Genomic DNA, 24,455 nt, shown 5'->3' with positions numbered 1-24,455 from the left:
CCAGTGGGTTATTGACTTCCTCGTCAGTACAAACCAATCAGCAATACTGGCAAAAGTATTGCTGATAACATCATCCTTTGTCATGAGACTATTAGCGGTTTTGACCGTAAATCCCATTCCCCTGCTGCCCTTCTCAAGATTGACATCCACAACATTTGACTCCACCCGCTGGGATTTTATTTCCAGAGTTTTTCTCTATTTGTCCTTTCCACCTGCATTCATCCATTGGATCCTTTCCTACATTTCTTCCCCATCCTCCGTTCTGATAAATGGTAGCCCAGCTGGCTACTTTCCATCCTCGGTGGGTATCAGACAAGGCTATCCCCTCTCACCCTTCCTCTTCTCTATTGCACTCGTAGTGCTGTTGTTACACCCATGCCCTGAATCGGTCTAATTTGAATAGTTGTGATAGGTCTCTGATCGAAGATCGGAAGCATGGCCGGGTTTTGGCTCATGACCATCCATTGCCAAAGGGGGAGAGATGAACCCAAGTGTTCGTGTATCACGTGTCAGTTTAATTGAAGGGGATTCGTACCTTCCGATCCCAAAAGGTAAGTGATCCAACTCCTCACACAAGTCCAGGCACGTATCGAGGTTGTCGAAAGGCCTTGAGCATGGCCGAGGGCAACCACCCATGCAAGACCAGCCATGGGACAGCAAGCAGTCAAGACAGCAAGTCTTGACCACCGAAAATATGCCATCGGATCCACTGGGCTTGAATTCGGTAGGCTATTTTCGGTGAACATAACAGGCTGCTGTCATGATGTTGATGCCCGTGGGTCCCAGCACTCGCTTTGTAAAGTCTCAGATGATCCCAAATCATCCCCCACACTTTACTCGTGACATGAATGCATTTTGAACCTAAGTAATAGGTTCTCGGCCTCTGAAAGTCATAACTCGATTGGTCAGAATAGGGTAACCAAACAGACCCTAAGGTCCATTTTAACTTATAAGTTAGAAATGATGAATTCCTTTCTTTATTTCTATTGTGTCCAACGTAAGGAAGGAGAGAAAAGGAGAAGAATGAAGAAAAAGAAGGGGAAGAAGAAGAAGGCTTACCTTGGTGCTGGCTGCCGCCAAGTTGCTGGAATCACTGCAGAAGGTAAGTACACTCACTTCCACCACTCTCTCTCTTCATTTTGACCTAGAAAAATTTAGGTATGGATGGAATCTTAGTGTACAAACCATTTTAAGGTCGTAGAATGCATGTTCTACCCTCCCGGTGTTGTTGCTGAGATCGAATCAAGCCTGGTGAGCTCCGACAACATGTATTGCCAAAAGAACAACTAGGGTTTATATCATTCGATCGATGTATCTCCCAAACGGCTTAGTAGAATTAGGATTTTATTGGATTAAAATGATACTGAGAACATCTCTTACAAAATCCACGGAACAAATCCCGACGATCGAGCTCGAGCTAAAAAGCCTCAAAATGGGTGGACTGTCCTGAACCACCATCAGAAACAGCCCATCGGATCCACTGGGTCTGCTTCCAGTGGCATATTTTTGGTGGACCACTAAGCCTTAGGAGCTCTCTGTCAGTTCCACCAGAAACAGGACTGATATTTTCAATGGAAATTCCCTGTTTCTGGTGGGTGTTTCCGGTGACATTACTGTCACTGATGGATTTTGTCTGTACCCTTTGGGGGTGATCCATGTGGGTCCCTCCTGATATTTTTGACACGTATTGATGTACGATTATCTTTATGTATAGGACAGTGATGTGCATGAGCCCCGAGATTGAAACTGAGTGGATTGATCGGTGGCCTTATCTGAACCCTAACACAAGCAGAGATCAACAAGGTGAGGGATGGTTTTATTTTGGATTGTTTAATTATTATATAATTGTTCACATGCATAGATTTAATATGCTTAATTATATTTCTCATATGATAATGGTGATTATCATATGTTACATTCTTATTGATTTCATACGAATTGTTCATTTATATGTATGATGGGATCCGGTGTGGCCAATGTGGTATCGGTACCGTGATTGTCGTGTGTTTGGCTGTGAGATGGAATTCGATGTGGCCGAGGTGGTACCAGTGCTGTGATTGCCATGTGTCTATTGCGTTTCATTCATGCATTGATTATGTGCATTAGAGTTAGTTGTAGTCGTGGGTTACACCTTGTGGCCAAGGTCTCGCTGGTATCGTGTACTTCAGGACTGCATTTGAAAATGGATACTCTTCGTGGCCGATGATTGGTACCGGTGTCGTGTAGTCCATATTCAACTGTGATATGTATGCTAGATTAAGTAGACGGTCTCAGGTTTCACTTTGTGGCCAAGGTCTCACTGGTATCGTGTACCCGGGACTGTATTTGGAGATGGATTACACTTTGTGGCCGAGGTCATGCCGGTATCATGTAATTTATGCTAACTGTATCACTATGAAGGCATGTAGCATATATATGGTTATGTATCACTCCCTATGCTATGAACCTTTGCCAACAGGGGTTGAGGTGTTGGATAACCCATTGTGGTATGTTCAATGGTGCCTTTTCAGAATGCCACACCCACGGTATGATGTGATTGTAGCCGGAGGAGGGAACTTATCCGACATAACCGATGTGTTACCGGTGTCGTGACTGCCAGGAGGGGGTTATCAGGGGTTTGTTGGGTAACCCATGGATGTATACGGGGACCGGCAGGCTTTTATTCATGGCTAGGGTTTGTATCCTTGCGTAGTTGATGGCGGTTCCAAGACAAAGGATACAGCCTAATGCACCGTAGTAGCATTTACCAGATTTAGTTTGTATTGTTAGGTGGATAATAAATAAATGAACAGCATCATGAGCATCATGGACTATGTACTTAATTTCTACTATTATGCATCATGAATTATTATTACTACTGTCTTGCTTGGATGTGCTTAACCCCACCCCTCACTGAGCGAGTTGGAAAGGTCACCCCACATACACACTTTTTAGATGATGCTACAGGCACGGTCGTGCTTATGGCTAGTGACTCTTTTTCCTCCAGACTTGAGTACGGAGTGAGCGACTGGTGGATGCCGAAAGGTGAGGAGCATGGCCAGGATTGTGCTTGTGACTTTTGTGCATATGCAGCGCCATGAGGTGTTCGGCGTATTTTTGATTATGTTGATACAGGTCTGTGAATATTATGTTTTAAACTTGATATATATAAGTCTTGAAGGATTGTAAACAGAATAACTTGGTTAACGATATTATGTTTATCATTAGATAATTTCCCCATTTATATCTGATGGTTTCACTATTATACTCTGATTCCGCTGCTTTTGGTTGATTGTGATGTGAGATTGTGAAATGTTAAGGTACTGCTATCAGCGATCCTAGTAGGTTTGTAAGACAGGTACGTGTCTTACTCACACCGCTGGTATTCCTAATGGTAAGTTGGGTTTACTAGAATTGGGGTGTGACAGTTGTCGCACTCCATCCAATCCTCCACTGTTCTCCATAGCAAACCCCTTCACCTCACCCACCTTGCCTTTATGGATGACCTCATGATCTTCTCCAAGGTGGACCCCACTTCCATATCTTATATTATATCCTCCCTCTGTCTCTTTGAATCCCTCTCTGGTGGCCGCATCAGTTTCCTTAAATCCAACCTTTTCCTTTCTGGAGTTTCGAATCCTGTCAAATCCTATATTCTCCAAATCACGGGCTTCTCCTTAGGCTCCTTCCTTGTCAAATACCTTAGCCTTCCCCTCATCACTTCTAGGCTCTTTGCACATTACTACTCTCCTATCCTTGACTTGCTGAGGAAAAAGCTTCTGCTCTGGAAAGGTGAGCTCCTCTCTTATTTAAGGCATCCTTATCTGATTTGCTCTCCAATCCATGTAACTCTACTAGACCGGTATCTTTATGTTTCCTGCTTCCACTATCAAATCCATTGAGAGTCTTCTTTGCCCCATCCTTTGGAAGGGTTTGGACTCCTCAAAATTCCTCTACCCTTTGAGCTAGGAAAAAGTTTGCCTTCCCAAATCAGAGGGAGGGCTTGGCTTAAGGAGAATCAGTAAGGCCAATTGTGTGGGTATCCTAAATCTCATCTGGAAGATTGCCTAAAAAAACAACAGTATCTGAGTTTCTTGGGTTTACTCTTAGTTCCTCGAGAATAACTCTATCTAGATTATTTCTCCAATAACTCTATCTAGATTATTTCTCCCTCTTCGGATGACTCTTGGATTTGGTATAAAATCCTCTCCTCCAGACCCAAAGCCCTAGGTGCCATCTCTTACTCCATTGGCAACGGGGCCAAGACCTCTCTTTGGTTGGACCCTTGGCACACTTCGGGCATCCTTTGACCTTTGGTAATCCCTAGGATTATCTACTCCTGGCCTAAGTCGAACTGCCAAAGTTTCCTCCATCATTTCTCTCGGCATTTGGACCCCCTATTCCTCTTCCCCCCTTGTGGATCACTGGGCCTCCTTCCCATTCCCCTAGGCCACAGAGGAAGGGAAGATAATGTTGCGTGGACCCCATCCAAATTGGGACAATTTTCAAAAGCTTTTACTTGAATGAAAAAAGCTTTTGTTGCTGATTCTATTGATTTCAGACCAAGACTTCTGTGCGATTCATAAGTGAAGGCCTCGTGGATTCCAGGTTAGGCTCTAGTCGGATTCCAAGCCTGCAATTCAAGTTAATTCCTGAATTGGCACTTTCTTTGTTATCTCTACTCCATTCTCTCTCAATTATAAGGTCAGAATTCTAAATTTTCCTTACCCAATATTTTCTATTTCTACTAGAAAATTTCAAATACAACCATAAAAGTATCAGCTTAATTAAAATTCAAGTTATTACATTATTCATCAAGACACCACACATCACCGATATGTACAAAATTTAGTGTAACAGAAGTTAAAGAAGCCTGGAGAAAGATGACAGTAGGCAAGACATCAGGTCCAGATGAGGTCCCGATAAAAGCATTAATGTAATACCCTACTTTTTAAACCCGGTCTGATTTCGCGGTTGACCCAGTTTAACCGTGTGGGAACCGAACCAGAGGGAGTTAGAGCGGGTTCCTTATGGGCTACGATGGCAAGGGTGACCTTAAACACCGGCTGGCCCGACAAGTCCGAGCCAGTGCCAGAAGAGACGAGAGTGCCCAAGCCGTGTACATGCACCTACCATAAGGCCATGTACGGATAAAGCAGGTATTATAGTCATATTTTAAGGTATATACGTATGCTACATCGTATGCTAGGAGTGGGGTTCGCGCCAGGCCCGGACTTTGTCAAAATCCCAAGTTTTGGCCCTCAGGTGGGTGGACAGGTGGGTGCACCCACCCACCTGAGTGACCCATCCATGTGCACTATTCACTTAATTAGGAATTATATATATAGCTTTATGATTTTCCTTTCTTTCATTTATGACACCCGTACGTTGGTGAGAAGAGTAAAGAGGAGAGAGAAAAGAAAGGGAAGAAGAAGGGAAGAGAAGGAAGAGGAAGAAGGGAAGGATTTCAGAGGCGCCGAAGCTTGATCTTCCCATTCCGGCGCCGGAAGAGTGATCTTCAACTCTAGATCTACATTTGGAGGTAAGCAAAGTCGGGTTCTTTGAACATTCACCATACCCAAGCTTAAACCCTTGATTCGAGTAGGGTTTCTGGAGATCTTGTAAATCCCCTTTGAAATGATGAATCTAAGGTTTAATGGATGATTTATGTGTTGATCTTGAAGGATTTGAAGAGGTATTGACAAGGTGGAAGAAGCATTGTGGGTTTGAAGTGATTTGGAGGGTTTGAAGTTGTTCTTGAGCAAAGAAGGTAAGATGGTTTCCCATTCCTTGAATCTAACCTAGATCTAGGTTAAAACCATCCTATAAGAACTTGAAGGTGTGAAGAATGGATTGGGACAAGCCCCATTTGAATTCCCAAAGAATGGAGGAATTTGGGAAGAAACAGGGTTTTTCCTACCAAGACCGGTGGGTGCAACCGGTGGGCCTCTACCCGCCTGTGGGCACCCACCTGAGAGGGCAGGGGGGCCTTCGGGCACAACCGACGGGCCCAACCGACGGGCCAACCGCGACCACTGCTTCCCCCCAAATGATAACCCAACACCTTAACCCCAACCGGCGGGTGGAACCGGCAGGCCCCTACCCGTCGGTCCAAACCGGTGGGTAGGACCGGTGGGCCAGACTGCCCACCTGTCTGACCCACCCGTGTGGCCCCGAAGGTGATTCTTACGTCCGATTGGACCCAAATCGGACGTGTGACCTTATTTTGACGTTCTAAACATGATTTTGTCATCGGATTTCATTAATTTTGATCCTAAAATGGTGAAGTACTAACCCCGCCCAATTATGTTAGGTTCACCAAATCCTACCCAATTCGCACCGGATCTCTCCCGTATCGAACGGGAATCCTTGTACGCTACAAGTAAGTGGGGAGAGGACGTTTGGCCTTATTTCAAGGCATTGTTTGGCATTCATTTAATTATATCTAGTCTAGTCATGCCATCATGAATATGCTATGTAGATTAGTCATTCCTCACAGTGTGATGTATATGTGCTATGTTTACTTTCTAAGTGCCAATTGAATGAGATGTTTATATGTTGAATGTGGACATCATGGTGCATGAACCATTGATAGAATAGATGCCGTAGTCGGCTTGGAAACGAGTGCATTGGTGGCCCGTGGAATGGGACACGGAGGCATTATGCAATCGTACTATTGTCACATAGGAGCATGCGGTATTAGGAATTTTACCATCCTGTACTATGACCCCTCCCAACAGGGGTTAAGGTGTTGGGTTATCATTTGGGGGGAAGCAGTGGTCGCGGTCGTCGGGTCACTGTGGCGGTTAGACATAACGCCCGGTGGGTCATGTAGGACAGCCGGCAACCCCGGTGGTACATTCAAGAGGGCCAATCGTACTGCTTTTAAATTGCTGGAGTCAGCACCTTTATTTTCAGTCATTTACATTTCTGTTGAGAGCCAGTGGATGGCATTGTCTTTACTTTTCCGAGTACTCAAGGTGGGCCTTCTCCGACAGCCCTATGGGCGTATCGCGGGAGGGAGTTCGCGGCTCGTACCCGGAGTATACGCGCACTGTGGCTATAGTAGCACTAAAACCAAGGACTTAGTAATGTTGCTTAGGTGGATGTGATTTAAAATGAATAGCATGGCATGTAGTGCATATGATTGTGGTTTGATGTGTGGACTGCTGTGTGGTCCATCTTTCTACTTACTGAGCTAGTGAGCTCATCCCACGTGTGCACCCCCTTTTTAGATGATTTTGTAGGTCATACATCTAAGGAGCATGGGGTGGGTCCCACAGTCAAGTTTTCTGAAGAGGACTGGTGGACCCCTGAGGAGTTAGAGCACGGCATTGACTGCTCGTGTGAGAGCTGTGCTGCGAGACCACAGTTCTGAGGCCGTGCTGAGCTCCTCTCCTGAGGCCGAGCTGAGCTCTTCTATGTGATGCCGAGCTGGGCTCAACCCTTGATGCCGAGCTAAGCTCTAGCGCTGTTGCCGAGCCAAGCTGTGTACTTTGATTATTTTGATGATTTCCTTTATATACTTGATATATGAATTGTACTGTTCTTGTGTAATTATCATGCCTGCGGGCCCACATGTATATAATTATTGTATCACAATTCGGGTATCAAGTATTATGGGATTATTCTCAGGTAAAACTTAGTCTTCCACTGATCTAATGAGTTTGAATTAGTTGTGTGTATGCTGTGGTGGAATACAGTATTTGATGATCCTGGCAGGTTTGGGTTAACCGGTGTTAACCCGGTCACTGGCCCGGTTCTGTGAGAACGGGGTGTGACAAATGGTGGTATCAGAGCATGATGCTCTGCTCCACTCACAGCATATCATTAGAATCCCGTAGACTCTATAATAGGAAAATGGGGTTGGGTTAATGTAAAAGCTTTAAGGAGTTAAAAGCCAAAGAAAGAATGGAGTATTAAAAAGGGTTGCATTATATGTTGCATTCATGGCATGCGTGAGCATAGATAAAAGGTAATTAGGTTGGTGATATAACCTATCACGTACTAGTTTGACGAAATTTTGGCAGCATAACGGCGTAAAATGGGATTTCCAAAAATTTTACACAAAAACACTTGATAAACAACATATCCAATACAACAAGGATAAAAAAAAACAACAAAATACACCACAACTAAACTACACAAGTATTCCACATCTGAATTCACCACAAAATTCACTATCCAAAAACATATTATTCCATAAATGAATCCAGTTACAGCGCAAATACAAGGAATGATAAGAAATGAAATATACAACAAGGTCTACAAAAAAGGGAAAACAAATAAACAGATGGTGTGGGCGAGCCAAGCCCTCACTGGTCATCGTCATCATCATCAATGATCACCACATTCGTCGGAGGCCTAGAGTTGACGTCGAGGCGGTGATCGTAATAGTCAAACCTCGCGTTCACCAGTCGTACCTCCCTCTGAAGCCGACCAAAATCTGCTGAGATAGCGTTGGCCGTGGTGTCCAAGTCCTGACCCAGCTTGAGGAAGGAATCCTCCAAAGTAGCCTGCCTCTCCAGGATGCGTTCCTCCCTGGAGGCACTCTCGTCCAGCCGTCTCAGTAGCTGAACCTGGCCATCCTGCAAGGCCCGCATGGAGGACATCATGCCGTCGAAGTCGTATGCACCACTCCCAGGTGGTGGGGCTCTATGTGGTGAGGCTGCAGCTCTGGAGGAACTGGGACCAGGACCTCTCGACTCCTGAGGTGCCTCCTTAGGGATGCCATCATCCATCAGATCATCCCCCTCATCCTGAGGAACGTAGTCCTCATCCTCCTCACTGGACTCCTCCTCCATGAGGACATCCTCCATAGGGGCAGCCCTCCTACCCCTACCTCTCTGAGCTCCTGCTCTTGGAGGTGAATCCATGAGGGTGTGGAGACCCATCCTCAGGAGGTTACTCCGGTCAAACCTATCAGCTAGAGTCTTCCCCTCCTCGTTGCTCAAGTCCACCCTGAAGAACTTGAAGATCCTAGTGAGGATCCTGCCATAGGGGAACCCTCCATCCTCAGGGTGTGAAGTGTGGTGCTCCATCGTCCTGAGAATGATGTAGGGGAGGCACAAGTGCTCGACACCTCCCTCTGTGGCCGTGAAGATACAGAAAGCGATGAAAGCCACCATGAAACCTACCTGGTTCCGATGACCTCCTCTGGGGAGCAGGTTGAACTGGACCAACCGAGCAAATAAACGAACCTCGGGGTAGAAGGATGTCTCGGACTTCGGACGGGTACTGCTGCCACAGATGGTCTCATAGATGAAGTCCGGCGTCTCCAGGCTCATGAACGGTCCCAGAGGCTTACTCTTGGGAGGACTGTAATATCGGTGCCCAGCTACTGATATACTCAGGATGCTGGCCAAGGTACCCACCGTCAACTGGATGTCTACTCCCTTCACCAAGCTGCTTATGGTGAACTCCCCGTACAGATACGACACCTCCAAGTTGCAGTAGAACCGATGGACTAGCTGCTCGTAGCATGGTCGGTCTATGTGAAGGATAGAATCCCAACCCAATGCTGAGAACCTCTCTTGAAACCGAGCCTTGTGGAAGTCGTCGACTACAACGGTCTTCTCCATCATCACTGACCTCTTCAGGAAGATCGGCCAGTTGGCTGCTGCCTCTGTACTAAGGAAGTGCTCCTCATCATAGTCTGTAGGGTTAGATCGGGCAGGTCCGGGTCTCCCTGTGCGAGGGGCTGAAGAGCTGGTCTCTGCACTCTTTCGCTTAGTAGCTGTGGTCTTACGTCGCCCGCCAGAGGAAGATGGTCCTTTGCCGGTGCGAGATGACATCCTGGCAAGAAGAAAAGAAAGTGGGGTAAGTAAAGAAAAGGAAATGATAGCAAAAAAAGAGGGGAAACCCAAAACCCAAATTCTTGCAAAATAGAGAAAGCGACAAGCAGAGAACCTATGGACGGTAGGTGACGACGCAGAGAAACATGCCAAAACAGTAAAAATGACAGCAAAGAGCATAAATAACACGAGGGGATTCAATTCCAATGCACAAATTTGAACATAATGGAGAACAACCAGAAATCCATAGGACTAAGACGAAATGCCATAGTAGCGGGATCATGAAAGTGCAAGAACATACCCAAATAGACTATGGAGTTCCATGAATACAAGTAGGTGATGAAGATCAAGGAAACCAATACAAAAAGAGGGGTTTTTCATGGGAATACATGGGGATTCCAAGCACAATGGACAATTCATGAAATCTATAGCATATCAAGCACAAAACAAGTGAAATGCATCACAAAGGAGTCATCAATTGAAGAAAAGGATCAAAAATTTAAGAAATCCCCAAATTTGGAAACCTAGGGCACGATTTGGAGTTTTCTCCAAATGAAGGGATAAAATCCTAATAAACTACAAACGACCACAGTAGAAACATCACAATCACATGGAAATGCTATTCTATGGAAAGAAAGGTGGAAGGAAAGCTTAGATTGAAGCCTACACATGCATTTTACCCCAAAAGGAAAATTCTGAGAAAAGAGAAGAAGAAACTTACTTGAGGAAACCGGAAAGTTAAACCTTCTCAAAAGCGCCGAGTTGGTGAGTAGACTCACGAGTAGAAGCGCTGAGGAGACCTCCGAGATCGCCCAAGGAAGAGAGGAAGAAAGAGAAAGGAGTTGGGGAAAGAGACAAGACAGAATAGGGTCTATAGGGCCCTATTCGTGTTTTTACACAGGCAGGACCGGCGGGTCTGACCGGCGGGCCCCTACCCACCGGTGCTACCCACCGGTTTGAGGCACTAGGACTGGCAGGCCCCTACCCGCCGGTGCAGCCCACCGGTTGTGAAAATTGGGAAATTTGAAGATTTTTTTTCCCTTCTCTCCTCCTAGCATAATTACATTGTTTCTCATTATTGATATTATTCCTATATTAGTGTGTTATGGTCAGGTGGGACCATTGACACACCTGTTGGGGTATTAGCCCTGTATCTTGGAAATTAAGTTACGATTTGTTGTGGGCTATCATACACTACAATACCTTATGTGATGGCATATAATTGTGTGCCAAAATCAATTCTCCGGTGTTTAACCAATATGGTGTGTGATATGTTCCAGGTACAGGGATACGATGGTACGTACTAGATCCGGTAGTAATGCTCGAGGTACCTCGCGGGGTCCTCGTCCGGTCGGTCTACCACAAAATCCCAGGGGGTCCCACTCTGTGGGACAAACCTCACCTCCACTACCTCCAGAGACCCTTGGTCAGGGTGGGGCACATGGGGACCCACCTATGACTGCACTCCCGGACCCTCCACCGGTTATCACACCGGGAGATGTTGCTACTATAATTCAGCAGTCCCAACAGGCTTTTCAGCAACAAATGCTTCAGCAACAGTAAGCATTTATGACTGCTATTCAGCAACAGTTGGATTTTTCTCAACCGGGTCAACCTCCCCGGGTACTCACTCCACAGGACCCGCCTGTAGGGTCGGGAACGGGACCACAAGTGGGAGGTACACCTCCAATCCCACCATTCGGTGTTCCTCAGTATGGGATGCCTCCTCCATACTCCTACTATCCTGCTTATGCTCCTAACTTCCCGGCGACGAGTAATACGTCAAGGGTAGTGGAGTCATTCAAGAGGAACTTACCACCTGTATTCTCTAAGGTGGGGAGTGATCCTCTGGAACCGGATCAATGGATCCAAGAATTAGAGAAGATATTTGAGGTGCTTGAGTGCACGGATGCACAGAAACTCATTTGTGTTGGGTTGCAACTCAAGAAAGAGGCAAATTCTTGGTGGCAAGCCTCCAAGCCCATATTGTTGGCTGCCCATCCAGAACCCACTTGGGAGCAGTTCAAGGAGTTGTTCTTGGACAACCATTATCCTCACAGTTTCAGAGACCGCAAGGAGACTGAGTTCATGGCCTTAACTCAAGGAGGTAAGACTGTCCTTGAGTACCAACAACAATTCGAGAGTTTGTTCCACTTTGCCCCAAGGCATATGAGGACAGCTGAAGAGAAGGCAGCGAGGTTCCTAAAAGGCCTGAAAGCATCTATTGGGTCTGTACTTGAGGTCTTGGATTTGACCGAATATGGCCAGATTGTGCAGAAGGCCAAGACCATGGAGGATAAGCAAAAGGGTGAACAGTCCCTCACTCCTGGACTGTGGAAGAGAACAAACCCATTTCAGGATATGGGGAATTCCTCCAAAGCATACCGCGGATCGTACAGTTCTGGGCCTATGTATAGACAGCCCTATAGGCCATCTGGCTACCCTTCTAGACCAGTTGGTGGTTCGGGTTCCACCTCTTTCCGCCCGAACACAAGTGTGGCATCTACAGCTCCAAGGCCACCTCGACCTCCATCTGCAGCGGGTCAAGTGCAGAGGGGCCCCGCCCCAGTTCTGACATCTCAGATTCGTTGCTTCAACTGCCATTCATATGGGCATTATGCGAAAGACTGTCGGGCCAGACCAGCCTTGCCCTCCAGTCAGCCCTCTGCGTACCGACCTCCCTTAGCTCGGGGAAATCAACCGCAAGGAAGGATGTATGCTCTGTCAGCCGAAGAAGCTGAGGCCAGTATAGAAGTAGTGGCAGGTACATTTTAAATTAAGAAATTCATTATGGTTAATATTGATGACCTGCTGAAATTATATGCATTGTTATACTAGGTATCCTACCCATATCTGGCATACCAGCCTATGTTTTATTCGATTCAGGAGCTACTCATTCATTCGCATCTAAGAGATTTGTAGAGAAACTTGGGATGTCACCCAGAATCCTAGATTGCGGAATGATTGTCAGTATGCCTACGGGTAAAGTTATACAATTGAAGGAGGTATATGGGCCGTGCCTAGTGGAAATTAGTGGAAAGAACTTTGATGCACAACTCATTAAGTTTAATATGCAGAATTTTGATGTTATATTGGGTATGGATTGGTTATCGGCTCATCGGGCTAATGTGATCTGTGCTGAAAAGCTGATTAGGGTGACAGATAACGAAGGGAAAGAATTGGTGTACCGAGCAGATACAATGAAAAGGGTGAGGAAGGTACTTGTCTCTGCTCTTCAAGCAGTAAAATTGCTAGAAAGTGGATGTCAGGGTTACTTAGCATCGGTACTTGATGTTGATGCAAGGATTACACCTCTAGAAGAGGTAAAGGTGGTTAAAGAGTTTCCTGACGTTTTCCCAGATGATCTGATGCATTTACTACCTGATAGAGAGTTGGAGTTTGCCATAGACTTGACTCCTGGAGCAGCTCCAGTATCTAAGGCTCCATACAGGATGGCACCAGCTGAATTGAAGGAGTTGCAGATGCAGTTGCAGGAACTATTGGAGAAGGGGTTTATTCGCCTAAGTGTTTCACCTTGGGGTGCTTCAGTGTTATTTGTCAAGAAGAAAGATGGCAGTTTGCATATATGCATCGATTACCGGGAGTTGAATAAGTTAACCATTAAGAACCGGTATCCATTGGCACGCATTGATGATTTATTTGATCAGTTACAAGGAACCAGAGTATTTTCAAAGATAGACCTTCAGTCCGGCTATTATCAGCGCAAGATAAAGAGCAGTGATATACCCAAAACAACATTTAGGACTCGATACGGGCACTATGAGTTCCTAGTGTTATCTTTCGGGTTAACCAATGCATCGGCAACATTCATGGATCTAATGAATCGAGTATTTCAGGATGTGCTCGATAAATGGGTAATTGTTTTTATTGACAACATCTTAATCTACTCTAAGACAGAAGAGGAGCACACTCAACACTTGAGAATGGTGTTACAGAGGTTGAGAGATCAGCAATTGTTTGCCAAGTATAGCAAGTGTGAATTCTAGCTTGAACAAGTTAGGTTCCTGGGGCACGTAGTGTCTAAAGTCGGAATCGAAGTAGATCCTGCAAAGGTGAAAGAAGTAGTGGAATGGGAAAGCCCCAAGAATGTCACTGAAATTAGAAGCTTCTTAGGTTTGGCTGGATATTACCGGCGCTTCATTGAGAATTTTGCTCGGATCTCAGCACCAATGACCAAGTTGACTAAAAAGGGTGTGAAATTTGACTGGGCAGAGGAATGTGAGAAGGGCTTCCAGGAATTGAAAGAAAGGTTGGCGACTGCCCCTGTGCTGACTATTCCTGAAGGCACAGGTGGAATGACAGTCTATACCGATGCTTCCAAAGTTGGTTTGGGTTGTGTTCTCATGCAACGTGGTAAGGTAATAGCGTATGCATCCCGACAACTAAAGGAGTACGAGAAGAATTACCCCACTCATGACTTAGAACTGGCTGCAGTCATTTTTGCTCTTAAGATCTGGCGACATTATTTGTATGGTGAGAAGTGTGAGATATACAGTGATCACAAAAGCCTGAAGTACTTCTTCACCCAGAAGGATTTGAACATGAGACAGAGAAGATGGTTGGAACTCATGAAGGATTATGACTGCGATATTCAGTATCATCCCGGCAAGGCAAATGTAGTGGCAGATGCATTGAGTCGGAAGACACAGACTGTGTCGCTCTCATACTTAGCAGTCAGCCCACCACTCGTGCAAGAGGCGATGCTAATGGATGAAACCCTCTTATATGAAGGGGCAACCTTAGAGCTTGAACCTCAACCAGAAAACCTTAAATGGTTGACTGTATCCTTGACGGCTCTACAGGTGCATCCGATAATTAGGCAAGAGGTAATAATGAAGCAACCTTTGGATCCTGAATTGCAGCGGATCTGAGTTAAGGTTCAAGATCAAACAATGAACGACCTAGATTTTGCTTTAGCCAGTGATGGGGCATTGATGTTTCGAGACAGATTGTGTGTACCCGATGATTTGGATATACAAGACAAGATAGTGCGAGAAGCACATAGCTCCGAGTACTCACTTCACCCAGGAAGTACCAAGATGTACAAAGACCTCAAACAAAATTACTGGTGGCCAAACATGAAAGTCACCATAGCTTTGTATGTGGCGACTTGTCTTACCTGCCAGAAAGTTAAAGCCGAGAGGCATCGACCTTATGGTACTCTTCAGCCACTCCCAGTACTAGAATGGAAGTGGGAAAGGATTACAATGGACTTCGTCACCGGACTACCAAGTACACTTAAGGGAATGGACGCGATATGGGTGATCGTGGATCGGCTTACCAAAACTGCTCATTTTATTCCTATCAAGACCAAGTTCTCCATGACCAAACTAGCACAACTTTACATGGACAACATAGTGCGCTTACATGGAGTGCCAGTGAGCATTGTTTCAGATAGGGACCCAAGGTTCACTTCCAGATTTTGGAAAAGCTTACAGCGTGCCTTGGGATCACAGCTGAATTTGAGTACTGCTTTTCACCCACAGACGGATGGTCAGTCGGAGCGAACCATACAGATATTAGAAGACATGCTCAGGGCATGTGCAATGGAGATGAGTGGCAGTTGGGAAGAATATATACCTCTTATGGAGTTTGCCTATAACAACAGTTACCAAACTACAATCGAGATGGCGCCGTATGAGGTGTTATATGGCAGGAAGTGCAGAACTCCTTTGTATTGGGATGAGGTAGGTGAACGTCGAATGTTAGGACCTGAGATGATACAGATGACTTGTGACAAAGTCGACGTTATTAGAGAACGGATTAAAGCAGCTCAGTCCCGTCAAAAGAGCTATGCCGACACCCGCAGAAAAGATATTGAATTTCAGCCAGGAGAAAAGGTATTTCTCAAGATCTCTCCTACTAAAGGTTTGCAAAGGTTTCACAGAAAGGGGAAGTTGAGCCCAAGATACATTGGACCATTTGAGATCTTATCCCGGGTTGGCTCAGTAGCCTACATGCTTGCTCTGCCACCTTCACTTGGGGATGTTCACAATGTATTCCATGTGTCCATGCTGAAGAGATACGTGCATGATCCATCCCATGTACTACCCGTGGAACCAGAGTACCTAGAAGCTGATATGACCTATACAGAACAACCAGCTGAAATTTTGGACCGGAAGGTGAAAACCCTTCGCAACCGCTCCATCTCCTATGTAAAGGTGCGATGGGCTGGTCACTCACTTGAAGAAGCATCTTGGGAGGTAGAGGATGAAATACGAGCCAAGTACCCTCATCTTTTTGATCAACCATGTACACAATTTCGAGGACGAAATTTTTCAGAAGGGGGGGTAATGTAATACCCTACTTTTTAAACTCGGTCTAATTTCGTGGTTGACCCAGTTTAACCGTGCAGGAACCGAACCAGAGGGAGTTAGAGCGGGTTCCTTATGGACTATGATGGCAAGGGTGACCTTAAACACCGGCTAGGCCGACAAGTCTGAGCCAGTGCCAGAAGAGACAGGAGTGCCCAAGCCATGTACATGCACCTACCATAAGGCCATGTACGGATAAAACAGGTATTATAGCCATATTTTAAGGTATATACGTATGCTACATCGTATGCCAGGGGTGGGATTCGTGCCAGGCCCGGACTCTGTCAAAATCCCAAGTTTTGGCCCTCAGGTGGGCGGATAAGTGGGTGCACCCACCCACCTGAGTGACCCATCCATGTGCACTATTCACTTATTTAGGAATTATATATATAGCATTTATGAATTTATTTTCTTTTCATTTATGACCCCGTACGTTGGTGAGAAGAGTAAAGAGGAGAGAGAAAAGAAAGGGAAAAAGAAAGGAAGAGAAGGAAGAGGAAGAAAAGAGGGATTTCAGCGGCGCCGAAGCTTGATCTTCCCATTCTGGTGCCAGAAGAGTGATCTTCAACTCTAGATCTACATTTGGAGGTAAGCAAAGTCGAGTTTCTTGAACATTCACCATACCCAAGCTTAAACCCTTGATTCGAGTAGGGTTTCTTAAGATCTTGTAAATCCCCTTTGAAATGATGAATCTAAGGTTTAATGGATGATTTATGTGTTGATCTTGAAGGATTTGAAGAGATATTGACAAGGTGGAAGAAGCATTGTGGGTTTGAAGTAATTTGGAGGGTTTGAAGTTGTTCTTGAGCAAAGAAGGTAAGATGGTTTTCCATTCCTTGAATCTAACCTAGATCTAGGTTAGAACCATCCTATAAGACCTTGAAGGTGTGAAGAATGGATTGGGAAAAGCCCCCATTTGAATCCCCAAAGAATGGAGGAAGTTGGGAAGAAACGGTGGTTTTCCCGCCAAGACTGGTGGGTGCAACCGGTGGGCCCCTACCCGCCTGTGGGCACCCACCTGAGAGGGCAGGGGGGCTTCGGGCACAACCGGAGGGCCCAACCGGCGGCCCAACGGTCTAGCCACCCTACCCGCCGGTCCTAGCAGGGGCCCCTGGCCCAACCGACGGGTGGAACCGGTGGGCCCCTACCTGTCGGTCCAGACCGGTGGGTAGGACCGGTGGGCCAGACAACCCACCTGTCTGACCCACCCGTGTGGCCCCGAAGGTGATTCTTACGTCCGATTGGACCAAAATCGGACGTTTGACTTTCTTTTGACGTTTTAAACATGATTTTGTCATCGGATTTCATTAATTTTGATCCTAAAATGGTGAAGTACTAACCCCGCTCAATTATGTTAGGTTCACCAAATCCTACCCGATTCGCACCGAATCTCACCCGTACCGAACAGGAATCCTTGTACGCTACAGGTAAGTGGGGAGAGGACGTTTGGCCTTGTTTCAAGGCATTGTTTGGCATTCATTTAATTATATCTAGTCTAGTCATGCCATCATGAATATGATATGTAGATTAGTCATTCCTCACATTGTTATGCATATGTGCTATGTTTACTTTCTAAATGCCAATTGAATGAGATGTTTATATATTGAATGTGGACATCATGGTGCATGATGCATTGATAGACTAGATGCCGTAGTCGGATTGGAAACGAGTGCATTGGTGGCCCGTGGAATGGGACACAGAGGCACTATGCAATCGTACTATTGTCATATAGGAGCATGTGGTATTAGGATTTTCACCATCCCATGCTAGGACCCTTCCCAACAGGGGTTAAGGTGTTGGGTTATCATTTGGGGGGAAGCAGTGGTCACGGTCATCGGGTCACTGTGGCGGTTAGACATAACGCCTAGTGGGTCATGTAGGACAACCGGCAACCCCGGTGGTACATTCAAGAGGGCGAATCATACTGCTTTTAAATTGCTGGAGTCAGCACCTTTATTTTCAGTCATTTACATTTCTGTTGAGAGCCGGTGGATGGCATTGTCTTTACTTTTCCGAGTACTCACGGTGGGCCTTCTCCGACAACCGTATGGGCGTATCACGGGAGGGAGTTCGCGGCTCGTACCCAGAGTATATGCGCACTGTGGCTGTAGTAGCACTAAAACCAAGGACTAAGTAATGTTGCTTAGGTGAATGTGATTTGAAATGAATAGCATGGCATGTAGTGCATATGATTGTGGTTTGATGTGTGGACTGCTGTGTGGTCCATCTTTCTCCTTACTGAGCTAGTGAGCTCATCCCACGTGTGCACCCATTTTTTAGATGATTTTACAGGTCATACATCTAAGGAGCATGGGGTGGGTCCCACAGTCGAGTTTCCTAAAGAGGACTGGTGGACCCCTGAGGAGTTAGAGCACGGCACTGACTGCTCGTGCGAGAGTTGTGCTGCGGGACCACAGTTCTGAGGCCGTGCTGAGCTCCACTTCTGAGGCCGAGCTGAGCTCTTCTATGTGATGTCGAGCTGGGCTCCACCCTTGATGCCGAGCTGAGCTCTAGCCTTGATACCGAGCCGAGCTGTGTACTCTGATTGTTTTGGTGGATTCCCTTATGTACTTGATATTTGAATTTTATTTTTATTGTGTAAATATCATGCCTTCGGGCCCAAATGTATATAATTATTGTATCACAATTCGGGTATCAAGTATTATAGGATTATTCTCAGGTAAAACTTAGTCTTCCGCTGATCTGATGAGCTTATATTAGTTGTGTGTATGCTGTGGTGGAGTACAGTATCTGATGATCCTGGCAGGTTTGGGTTAACCGGTGTTAACCCGGTCATTGGCCCAGTTCTATGAGAACGGGGTGTGACACTTTAGGTGGTCGAGGTCCGAGGTGTCCAAAGATATAAGGCTTTGAAAGACTTCCATGAGGAGGTGAAGTATGCCATTGCTATGGGGTACACCATGGGCTCGATCAAGGTCCGAGACTGGGTCCTTGAACACTACCCTTATCCTGCGAGGATAACGGCTTGGTCTTTAAGGAAGAGGGTGGTGAGGCGGCCCCCGTCACCACCTTGGTGGCCAAAAGCGAGGAGAGCGATGATGATGAGGAGGTTCAGTAGCCCCACGAGGTTCCTCTGAACCCTGGGCCTAATGGCTCCGACCGAGATGCCCCTAACGCCGTCGAGGATGAAGCAACCCTGCCGACTGATGCCCTATGAAACTTCCCCTTTTTTATATATAATTTCTTTTTGGCCTTTGGGCCTTGATATGTAACAAGGGCCTTTGGCCTCTCTCTCTTTTCCCTTCTTATTTATTTTTTTTAACTGTGGCCTTCGGGCCTTTTTTATGTAACTTTGGCCTTCGGGCCTTTTTAATGAATGAACACCTTTTTCCCTTTGGATTCTCTTACTCTTTTAATACCTTCGTTGTTTCCTTTTTCTTAACCCCTCTGACTAGTCCCAAATCCGAAGGACGGTTAAGGAGCCTTTGGCCTAAAGGTGGAGGCATGAGGGCCGAAGCTCTTATGCAAGTAATTTTTCTAAGTGTGATATATGCTTCAGCCAATCTTGAGTACAAGGTATGACCTGGGTACGCTTTTGGTCTGATGGTAGTATCATAAAGACTGAAGCTTTTACACGGGCAGATTTTTCTAAGTGATGGATTCCCCTTAGGCTTCAGCTGCAGAAGCTTCCATCTTGTCCGAGGGTCAAGAGGTACAACCATTTACCTCCTTTTGTGTCTTTGGATGAACCCTTCAACTATCTCTAAGCCTGTAAATGAAGGGAGTTCCCAAAGCATGGGATCAAGTTGTGGCCTCGGCTATGTTGCTCAGCCTTGGCCTGAGCTCCCAACTGAAGGAGGGTCCTTCGGTTAGGTCTGCTTGGCTCCTTTGATCAGGTCTGTTCGGCCTTGGTCTGAGCTCCCAGCTGAAGGAGGGTCCTTCGGTTAGGTCTGCTCGGCTCCTTTGATCAGGTCTGTTTGGCCTTGGCCTGAGCTCCCAACTGAAGGAGGACCCTTCAGTTCAGTCAGCTCAGCATCGACCTGAGCTCCCAACCGAGGGTATGTTCTTTTGTAGTAACCATTATCCAGAATCAATTGCCGTGAATCAGTTTTTTTTTTTTTAACAAAAATCCTTTGAAATGCTCAGGGATGAGAAACTACAAATTGAGACTGCTTAAAAAGCAACAAGTACTAAGAATTCAAAAATTAAAAAATAACTAAGTAAATATACATGCTGCTACTACTAGTAGAATTTCCTCAGGTTCTTTGAGTTCCATGACTGGGGTACCCTTTTTCCCCTCGTAGTCTCTAGGTGATAGGAGCCTGATCGTATTACCCTGGTGACTCTATAAGGGCCTTCCCAATTTGAAGCTAATTTCCTTTGATGCTTCGGGTCCGACACCTCTGCCCTTCTTAGGACGAGGTCTCCCATTCTGATTCGTTTCTTTAGACTTTGGAATTGTAATGCCTTGCCACCTTTTGTTAGTAAGTTGCAATCCTTTCCTGCGAGTCCTCTCGAACTTCATATAGGAGGTCTAGGTTGACCTGAAGTGCCTCATTATTTTTTCCTTTGTTGTAGTACTGAATTCGGTGGGTCATAACACCGATCTCAATTGGGAGTACAACTTCTGTGCCATAAGTTAAATTGAAGGGTGTTTCTCCGATGGCTGACCTTTCAGTTGTTCTGTAAGCCCAGAGGATGCTGTGTAGTTCTTATGCCCATAGTCCCTTTGCATTATCCAATCTTTTCTTTATCCCTTGGAGCAATGTACGATTTGTTACCTTTGTCAATCCGTTGGTCGAGGGATAATTGACGGATGTCTTCCTATGCTCAATTCTGATGGCTTCACAAAACGAGGCAAAAGTTGGATTGGAAAACTGGGTTCCGTTGTCCGTCACTATCACTTTGGGGATCCTGAATCGATAAACTATTGCCCTTTCGAAGAATTCTCTACGTTCTTTTCTGTTATGGTGGCCAGTGCTTCAGCTTCTACCCATTTAGTGAAGTTGTCTACTGTCACCACAACAAATTTTCTTTACCTCGTAGCCAATGGAAACGGCCCCAAGATATCCATTCCTCACATGGCAAATGGTACGGGACTTGATAGGGAGGAAAGCTCGATGGCATGCTGTCGAGGGATGGGGGCAAACATTTGGCACTATATGCACTTCCTGATGAATTCTTCAATATCTTTCCTCATGGTCAGCCAGAATAGGTCTTGCCGCAACACTTTGTGGGCCAAGTCCCGAGCCCCCAGATGTTGGCCATATATTCCATCATGCACCTCTCTAAGAGCATATTCGACATTGTTAAGGTTCAAGCACTTGAGATATGGTGTGGTGAACCTTATTTTGTACAACGTTTCGTCTTTCAGTAGGAATCATGCTGATCGTATGCGTACCTTTCTTGCCTCATCCCTATCCTCTGGAAGCACTCCCTCCTTTAAGTACTTTAATATGGGATCCATCCAGTTGGGACCGTTCTCATCAATGGGCAATACCTCTTAGGGACTCTTGGTGCTCAGTTGAGGTAATACCTTAAAATATACCGAGAGTCCTAGTTCTATGTAATCTGAGGTAGCTAATTGCGGTAGTGCATCTACGCTAGCATTTTCTGCCAGTGGTACCTGCTTTACCTCGAATTCCTTAAAGCTGCTACTTTTTCTCGCACCTTCTTTAAGTATTCCGCTATCCTCTGTTCCTTTGCTTCATAGCCACCATTCACTTGTATTACAAGCTGCAAGTCACTGTGCACCACCAGCTTTTGTACCATCAAAGCCTGTGCTCGATTAATTATGGCTATCAGTGCTTCGTATTCGGCTTCATTGTTGGAGGCAGTAAAGTTGAACTGCAGGGCTTATTCGATTTTGAATCCCTTAGGACTAATTAGTATGATTCCTATGCCGTTTCCTGTCCTGTTAGATGTTCCATCCCCATACAATACCCAAGCCTTGTCTGTCAGAGCCTCGGATAGCTTCTGCGGTTCATCTGGGAGTGTTGTCTCAGCTATAAAGTCCTCCATGGCCTGTGCTTTAATCATGGTCCTTGGTCTATATTAGATGTCAAATTCCCCTAACACTATGGTCCAGTTTACTAACCTGCCAGATATATCTGGCTTCTGTAGTAACTTCTTCAGGGGTTGGTCCGTGAGCACACATATCATGTGATTGGAAATAGGGTCGCAGCTTCCTTGCCGCTATCACGAGGGCATATGCCACCTTCTTTATCTTCCTGTACCTTGCTTCTGCATCTAGTAAGGTTTGGCTGACATAGTATATCGGCTGTTGTTGTCTTTCCTCTTCTTTTAGCAGTACCGCGCTTACTGTCACGGCCAATACAGCTAGGTATAGCTACAGAGTATCCCTAGTGTTTAGCTTTGTCAGTAGCGAGGGTGTTACTAGGTATTTCTTTAGCTGTTCGAAGGACTTCTCGCACTCCTTTGTCCACTCGAACTTCTTGGATCCTTTCATGGTTTTGAAAAAAGGGAGGCACTTATCAGTTGATTGAGACATGAATCGACCCAAGGTGATGATTCTGCCTGTCAGCTCCTAGACTTGCTTCACACTCTGCGGGGACTTCATCTCTCGGATGGCTTATATTTTCATTGGGTTGGCTTCAATACCCCTTTCTGAGACGATAAAGCCAAGGAACTTTCCCGATGTTACTCCGAATGCGCACTTCATTGGGTTCAGCTTCATACTGTATTCCCTCAGTACTTGGAATGCTCGCTTCAGGTCCTGGATATGATGTTTTACCTTCAGGCTTTTCATAAGCATGTCATCCACGTATTCTTCCATGGTTTTGTCAATCATTTCCTTAAAGATCTTGTTCACTAACCTTTGGTAAGTGGCTTCTGCGTTTTTTAGCCCAAAGGGCATTACTTCATAACAATACAATCCTCCCTCAATTATGAAGGATGTCTTCAGGACATCAGCCTCACACATCTTGATCTGCTTCTACTCTGAGTATGCATCCATGAGGCTTAATGCCTCATGCCCTGAAGTGGCATCATTGAGAAGGTCTATCTTCGATAGGGGGTAGCTATCCTTCGAGCAGGCCTTGTTCAAGTCCATGAAGTCGATGCATATTCTCCATTTCCCGTTTGCCTTCGGAACCATTACCACATTGGATATCCATTCGGGGTATCGGATTTAGCGGATGAACTTTGCCTTTAGCAATTTCTCTACCTCTTCATCTATCTTCTGCTGCCTCTCAGGGGTGAAAGCTCTCTTTTTCTGCTGTACTAGCTTCTTAGGCGGATTAACACTTAGTTGATGCTCAATCACTTCTCGAGCTATCCCAGGTATGTCTAAGGCTGACCAGGCGAAGACGTCGGAATTAACCCGAAGGAATGAAATGATGTTTTCCTATTGTTGCCTCGGTATTGATGCCCCAGCTTGGAACTGACGATTGTTGTCCCCTTCTTCAACATCAAACAGGATTAAGTCCTCAACTGGTTCTCCACTTCGATGATTGGTGTCATCGCGTAGGTATTTTATCGAAAGTGCTTCGCCTGCTTTCTCTTTTCCCCATAGGGTAGTGGCATAGTATTTTTGGGATGCTTCTTGATCACCTCGGCGTTCACCAACCCCATTCCTTATAGGAAACTTCATCTTGAGATGTTGTGAGGAAACGATGGCTTTTAGCAGGTTCAAGCCAACTCTTCCCAATATGACATTGTACGCAGAAGTGATGTCGACCACGAGGAAGTTTATTATAACTGTGACTTGGCTGTCTCTAGTGCCAGCTCTTACTGGTAATTCAATTAAACCTTCAACTCTTACCAAGGCCCCTAAGAACCCTTGCAATTGGTGTTCGACCTTCTTTAGCTTTTCTTTGTCCAAACCCATCTTTTGGAAGGCTTCGAGGAATAGGATATTAGCTGAGCTGCTGTTATCCACCAAAATCCTCTTTACCCTGCAATCGACTAAAGTCATGGTGATTACCAAGGTGTCGTCATGTGGTGTCTGCACTCCTTTTAGATCATCGTTCGAAAAAGATATAACCATCCCCGTCCTCGCCTTCTTATTTGACCATTCTGTCACATGTACACTTCTTGCATAAGCCTTGGCTTTCCTAACTGAAATGGAGCTTTCTCCTGCGACTAATCCCCCGTTGATAGTGGCTATGACCCTGGTTGGGCTTTTCTGGTCCTCCTAGGGGCAAGGGTCAGCTTCTTCGGGAGTTCGATCCCATCGCCGTTCCTAATTGCCTCAATGGGTTAGTCCCCTTCTTTCCCGATGACCCCTTCTATCCCTCTGGTGGTTGTTCTGCTGATCATTGTTGTCTTGTGCGTCTTCCTTTTCATGGTCCACAAACCATCGCAGATACCCTCTTCAGATCATGCATTCTATTTCACCCTTTAGGTGTCAGCTTTCTTCGGTGTC

The 24,455-nt window shown here is 45.8% G+C and overlaps 1 protein-coding gene across 1 annotated transcript; it reads right to left on the bottom strand.

Annotated features, from left to right (window-relative positions):
* Positions 1–23,219: 23,219 nt before the first annotated feature.
* Positions 23,220–24,077, bottom strand: LOC122069891. The gene is made up of 2 exons (XM_042633973.1): positions 23,477–24,077; positions 23,220–23,383 (listed from the first exon to the last, which is right to left on the bottom strand). The coding sequence occupies exons 1-2, from the start codon at positions 24,075–24,077 to the stop codon at positions 23,220–23,222; spliced, it is 765 nt and encodes a 254-aa protein (XP_042489907.1).
* Positions 24,078–24,455: the final 378 nt, after the last annotated feature.

The sequence above is a fragment of the Macadamia integrifolia genome, unplaced genomic scaffold (genome assembly GCF_013358625.1).
Source record: "Macadamia integrifolia cultivar HAES 741 unplaced genomic scaffold, SCU_Mint_v3 scaffold756, whole genome shotgun sequence".
Lineage (NCBI taxonomy): Eukaryota > Viridiplantae > Streptophyta > Magnoliopsida > Proteales > Proteaceae > Macadamia > Macadamia integrifolia.
Note: the sequence above shows the minus strand (reverse complement) of the source record. Positions and strands in the feature narration are given on the sequence as shown.

What these genes read in the sequence shown, in the direction of transcription:
- LOC122069891 (XM_042633973.1), bottom strand. Translation starts at nt 24,077, where the DNA reads ATGGTTATATCTTTTTCGAACGATGATCTAAAAGGAGTGCAGACACCA. An exon ending in TGAAGAAGGGGACAACAATC is followed by an intron (nt 23,384 to 23,476) that starts GTCAGTTCCAAG and finishes TCGCCTGGTCAG; the next exon opens with CCTTAGACATACCTGGGATA.